The sequence below is a fragment of the Artemia sp. Qi Xiang Cuo genome, chromosome 16 (genome assembly GCF_049724085.1).
Source record: "Artemia sp. Qi Xiang Cuo chromosome 16, ASM4972408v1, whole genome shotgun sequence".
Classification (NCBI taxonomy): Eukaryota; Metazoa; Arthropoda; class Branchiopoda; order Anostraca; family Artemiidae; genus Artemia; species Artemia sp. Qi Xiang Cuo.
In genome coordinates, this window is record NC_142809.1 from 14,347,472 (window position 1) to 14,353,922 (window position 6,451).

At 36.8% G+C, this 6,451-nt stretch overlaps 1 protein-coding gene across 1 annotated transcript; it reads right to left on the reverse strand.

Annotated features, from left to right (window-relative positions):
• Window positions 1-2,220: 2,220 nt before the first annotated feature.
• LOC148942603 (uncharacterized) lies at window positions 2,221-2,766 on the reverse strand. Its single transcript, XM_089102312.1, has one exon. The coding sequence runs from the start codon at window positions 2,764-2,766 to the stop codon at window positions 2,221-2,223; it is 546 nt and encodes a 181-aa protein (XP_088958438.1).
• Window positions 2,767-6,451: the final 3,685 nt, after the last annotated feature.

Sequence of the window (6,451 nt, forward strand, 5' to 3'; positions counted from 1 at the left end):
CTACCACTATCTATTAATGCCTTACTACTATTATGGCCCTGAGAAAACAAAAATCCCTTCTAATTTGTGATTGAAGAAATTATCTTCCAACAATTTACGACCATGTCTTCATTATAGCGAAACCTGAAAAATAAAATGCATGGGAGACATGCCTCTGAACCAAGTCAGTAATCCAGTATTGATCATAAATTGATTACATGAAACCTTTACTTTGAAACTGAGTAATTGTGTATTTAAGTGCTCTTACCCACTGTAGCCGCACATATTATGTTGCAACTGGCTTCACCTTATCATTGACTTTTCAATCGTACTCCTCAAGATACTGTAGTAATTTAAAATTTTTATCCCTTATCACATGACGTTTGGAGCACAAAGGGTTTAAAAGGGATGGAAAAAGCAGTTAGGTGTCCCCTGATTGCTTTCGTAACTATAAAGGTATTTGATCTCAGGATTGAATGAATCCTTCCAAAACTTTCAATAATAGCCCACTCTATACAGTAACGCAGGGGAGAGAAAAATTTTACAATAGTCACTGGGAGACACATTCTGGCAGTCATGATTATGAATTGTCAAAGCCACTAGATCAGCTTTTTTTTTGTACTGGTTCCAGCATAGGGGATTTCAAGGTAATTTCTCATTACAAAATATTAGGTTTTTTAACTTGAGAGTTTTTCTCATATTATCTGTGTTTCTTTTTTAATTACAAGAATCAAATAAATACAAAATAATTGTTTATATAAGATAAACACCCTGAGCTTACTTTAAAAGTAGATGTGGCTCACACACAATGCTTGATTTTTCTTTTTTCTTGTTCTGGTTTTATTGTTTCTTTTTGCTCTTTCTTGCTGATTTTTTGTTTGTTTTCTTTTAAACTATATTCTTGCATTTATTTCTTATTTGATCATCGTAGATTTGTTTACTTACCGTTCTACGCAAGTATTCCAGGTGTCTTTTCCTAGTTTCGAAAGGTTTTTTACATCTGTCTTGATTTATCTTTTATGCAGTCGCCTGTCAAATAGAATTCTTTATTCTCAATTAAAATTTTTTGTCGTCTCTAAAGAGAATGGATTTTATTAAAGCCTTAAATTTAAGTAAAAAAACTATAAAAATGAGCATAGCTAGGGAAACGGAAGGGTTAAGATGGAAAGTCACCTAGAAAGCTCGTTGCCCTCCTTGAATTATTAAAAAAAAACGAATTTAAGCATGTTGGCTGAAAGAAGATTATCCACTCCAGTGGCTGAATAATTACCCCCCCCCCTCCCCCTATGAGACAATTTGACCTAGCCCATGGGTATCAAGGTCCAAAAATTTATCAGAATATAAAATGAATAATAAGTCAAGACGTGTGTCATTTTTTTTTGTAGTTATATATTTTTATCCTTGGTTTCTTCCATTATTAACCTTGCTCCAAAAGTCAAAAGATAATTGACATTGTCTATTAACGATTTTAATCAACATGTATTGGCTATTGGCTGTTGGCTAATGGATGTTGGCTGTTGGCTAATGGAACATGTATTGACTGTTGGCTAATGGATGTGCCTTCATCGGAATCTTTAATTTCATTTTTTTTTATCGGATGTGAAAACATGTCATTTACCAAAATAAGGAAGAATGCTCTCCTCTACAATTGAGTTAAAAAGTGTGCTTTAATTCCATTGTTTTATTTTTGTGGCATATTTTTGCAAGACTGTGAAAGTATTTCTTATTTTTGGAAAACCAGGTTAACTAATGCTTCGGCTTATCTGATGCTGAGAGGCAAATATATACACGGATTAGGTTCCGATAATTTCTGAAGAGAGTCACAATGCTTCCTTTTTAAAATTTGGCCGATTCTTCTGTGAAAAATATTAAACCTGTGAAAAGAACGAAAGTTTTCGTGTCAAAATATTTGTTATAAGTGAACTCTTTGCTTCTCTATGCCTTTGCATTTTGGTTGGACAAAGGTCTTTCTTTACTTTATTTACTTTACTTTCGGTGGAAACCAAATGAAGAACTTTCCTGCCCAGCATCAATGAACTTTGGGATTAAGTCCGACGACCACTTTGATATGTCGGTGGCAGCTCCCCCAGCGATCTTCCTCCAGTCTCTGTCCAATCTCCTACCATGCCTACGGAAGCCACTCCGTGGCTCAAGGTCCTCCTTAAACTTTTGCCAAATATTTTTCATCTGTCCTCCCCGATGTTGGCTCCAGGATGGTACTGGCTTGCCAATAAAGACTTTTCAACATATCACACCTTTGGGTCGGAAAATGGTGTGACCAAGAAGTTTGAGGCGACATCTTTTGATGGTAGAGGATAGCTCTTTAGTCTGGCCACAGCGGTTTCTTTCTTCGCTATTAGAAATTCTAGGCCACCTGCTAGTTTGGAGTATATAGCGAAGGCAGTGGTAATCGAACTCATCCATAGTTCTAGCTTCTACAGCCTTTAGTAGCCATCTCTCGCAGGTGTACAGCAGCACAGTTCGCAGAGAGGCTATGTAGACTCTGACTTTGGTCTTTGTTGAGATCTCACGTCTAGCCCATAGCACCTTTTTCAGACTGGTAAAGACTCTCCAAGCCGTTGATATCCAGGCAGAAATATCCTTACCAGCTCTGCGATCTGGTGTTGAAATGGATCCAGGATACATGAATTCGTTGAGGTTTTCAATTGGTTTGTCGTCCACGATGATTTCATATGGAGCAGAATGATTGACGGCCATCAATTTAGTCTTCGGGATGTTTATGGTAAGAACAATGCTCTTCGAAGTCTTGGAGACATTACAAATCATGTCTTGTAAGTCGTCGGCTGTCGTTTTCAACAAGGCAACGTCGTCTGCAAAATCCAAGTTTGTCAGGAATTGAGGAAAGCCATCCTGTTGACCATAGACAACTCCTCTATGATTGGGCAGGGCATTATTAATTATCCAGTCTAACGCGTATTTGAATAATGTGGGTGATAGGGGACATCCCTGCTTGACACCAGACTCCACTGTAAACTTCTAAGTATTGTTACCTGAGATGCGGATACAGGTCTGAGTATTCATGTATCCACTGTGGACAATGTCGATGAGGTCCTGTAGGGCTCCATATTCAGCCATAATCCTCCATAGTTCTTCTCCGACAAGGGAATCAAACGCAGCAGGGAAACCAATGAAAACAATGAGCAGTGGTAGGTGATACCTGTTGTACTGTTGCCAGGTTCGCCGGATCGTGTGCATCTACTTCAGACAGTCCCTTCCTAGTCTAAAGCCTACCTGTTCAGGAAGGATTAACTTGTCACGCACATCCTTAAATCTGTTCAATAGAATAACGCAGAAGATTTTCATTGCGTGGTCAATTAAGGAATTGTCTGTATAAATTCCGAAAAGAGTCTTGTCCCTTTCGTGAAGGCTGGAACGAAGACTGATGCTTTCCGGTCTTTTCGGAAAGCCTTTGTCGTCCAGACCTTTACAAACAGGTCAGTTATATGGCATAACATTGTTGGCGAAGCCTTGTACATTGAAGAGGGAATTACACCATCTCCTGGTGTCTTGCTGGTCCAGATTAAATATTGTAAGGTTCCCTAGCGGTACCCGAGAAAGAAGACAGATTACATGAGGCTTTGATGGGGTTCAGTAGCTAAGAGAAGTATTCTCACTAGTGCTCCAATTGTCCTTCTTTGGATCGGATGATTTCGCCTCCTAGGTCTTTCAGCGTATCAGCTGTTGAAGGAGCTTTTGCCGTTGCCTTGTTTTTTGCAATTCAAACACTTCTTGCTATTATGATGTTTGGACGTATGCTGGAACTCATTTGCAATATTTGACCAGTACTCTTCTCGGTTCATTTTGACTGACAGTTTAACTTCTTTTCGGGCTACTCTTAGGGGTTCTTTTCCACCACCGATGAGGCGGTACTTCTTTTCAACTAGCTCTGTGGTGCAGTCAGCAACCCAGATTCGTTTTTTTCTGGTTGGTGTGGCCAAGTTAAAAAAAGAATAATAAATTAATACAAAAAGTAAAATGTCAGTCATTCCAAATATTATTTGCCTTTTGAGTGCCATAGACCAGGAGATTATATGGAAATGCATTCGTGACTTGAACTTTAAAAAACCTGTTCCTTAGTAATAAAATTTATTATGGGACTTTCCAAGAGCCATATAAACGTTAATCATGCGACATGTCTAGATACTTGACTGGATTCCCCAGGAGACCTACTGCAAAGCAGTAAAAAGGAAAAAAGAAGGAGACGGGGGTGAAATGGCTATAAAAATAATAATGGGTAAATTTTTTGTTCAGTGCGTATTCTTTCATCCAACACACAAACCATGGTTACTTGAGAGGTGCATCCTCAGAAAATTTTCCAGGGTGGGGGGGGGGGGTGAAGAAAACATATTAACAGTAGGAAGTCAGGATACGAGAAAATACTTTAATGAAACATTTCCATAAGAACGAGTTTATTTTTAAATACACGTAGAAAAAAATCTCAAATAAAACGAGTAACTAACTTTGCATGTAAAATAAAACAAAATTCATCAAATTTTAAACAGTGAAACTACTACTGCTACAACTACTACTACTAACAACCCACTGTAGCACCAAGCTGCTTAAGGCCAACACAGCTACCCACGCTTCTCTTCCATCCCAACCTATTGAAAGTCTCCCTCTTAACGCCATCACAGGAAATTCCAATCTCCCTTAATTTTTTTCTTAACGACATGCTCTTACCCATTCAGGGGCAACGGGCTTTTTGTTTGGCCCTAGACGGTTGCCTAACAAGGACAATCTTGGCTAAATTGTCATCCTTCATCTGAAGAGCGTGTTCCAACCATCTTAGCCTAGGGTTGTCTTATACCGTTTTGTCGCACTAGTGGATTTAACTAAGTTGATTCACTTTATTTTTTATTTACGTTTGGTGATATGTAGTTAGTGAATATTTAATACCTGATTTAAAATAATTAAATTTAATAACGTATTTAAACATATGTGTATAATGTAATTGCTGATAAGAGAATCCTATTGTAGAGGTTGTGGTGGCTTCAGTCACTTAGAAGATCAAGCGTCACACATGATTTCAATCCATATGAACAATAATGCCTCTCTTTGTCCACCTGAAATTCTGCAGTAGAAATATTAATAAGGACTTTTTGAACAAAAATACTATTCATTGCAAATTTTTAAAAATATATTCAAATTCTATCCAAAACATATAGTGCAATCCAACATTTTAATTCTTAAGAAGAAAAACTGAAAAAGTAGGTCGGTACTAATCACCTCACAATTATTGATATACACATTGCAACAACAAAGGACAGGGAGTTAAAGGAACCGGTACCCCACATGGTATCTTGGTTAGCCCTGGGCATGATTTGGAAAACAGTAATAACTTAAATAAAAAAAAGACTAATTTTTTCAGCTGAAAGTCAGGAGCACCTTTGAAACCTATATTATGAGAAATTATTCTGTGAGTTAGGGGGTTGTCTCATCCTTAACTCCTTGCTCTTTACTCTGAAGTTTGACTTTTCATCCAAATTTCCTAAGAACGTTTACAGAAACACAAGAGCCGTTGAATTGGAAAAAGAAGGTCTTTTAAAACACTAAAATCTTTAGCTTAATGAGAGGGAAATCGAGGAGAGGTAGTCGCCCATCTACACAGAATAATTTCAGTCTGCCTTAAGTCTTAAGGCTGCTCCTTACTTTTAGTTGATTTTTTTTTATAACATTTCATGAAACGGTATTGTTTTACAAACACGATACTTTTGCAAACGCTGAAAAAAGGGTAAATATTTCTACGCTCTCTGTCTGGTCTTTGATGGGTTTAGAGACGAAGTTGTTTTGCAAGGTAATGAAAGAAGTATTTCAAGTAAAGTAAAAGTATATAAAAATGAAAAAAGGTGATTTAATTACAGATAAATAAGATAGGAACTCCTACTCCAACTACTACATTCAGTTCTACTGAGCAATACCTAAATGTTGGATGAACATAGTTGAGTAATATCGATATTTTTGAACTTGGCTATCAAACACCGATATATTTAACGCCTTCAGACTGTATTTATAAAAATCAACGCATATTCAGGGTGGTCAAAGCATTTAAACTAAGATTAAGAAAATCAAATAAGAAATTCTGCTGCTGGTCATTTTTAAAAAACCTGTAAGTGCTAAACGTTACTGATCAATATTAGTATTTTAGTTTAATTTTGCATTCCTACAACTGATTTCACAGCTTTATAATTCACAGCTTCTGAAAATTAAAGTTTTTGCAAAGTGAACAACTAGATCAGCACAATCGCTCCTTGTAAAAAAAAAATATATATATATAAGAAAGCAAGGTAAAATTCTAGAAAAGGTATTTTTTTCTTTCTTAGAAAGTGGCAAGGTTAGAAAAATAAAACTTTCAGCAATGAATGCAGGGGCACAACATACTCTGGGAAGGTATTGCCAAGATACTATATTAACCCTCTTCTGATTTTTATGTCTCAGAAATTTGCATACTTGA

Bases quoted from the DNA above. Each gene is read 5' to 3' on its own strand.
- LOC148942603 (XM_089102312.1), bottom strand. From the start codon at position 2,766: ATGATTTGTAATGTCTCCAAGACTTCGAAGAGCATTGTTCTTACCATA.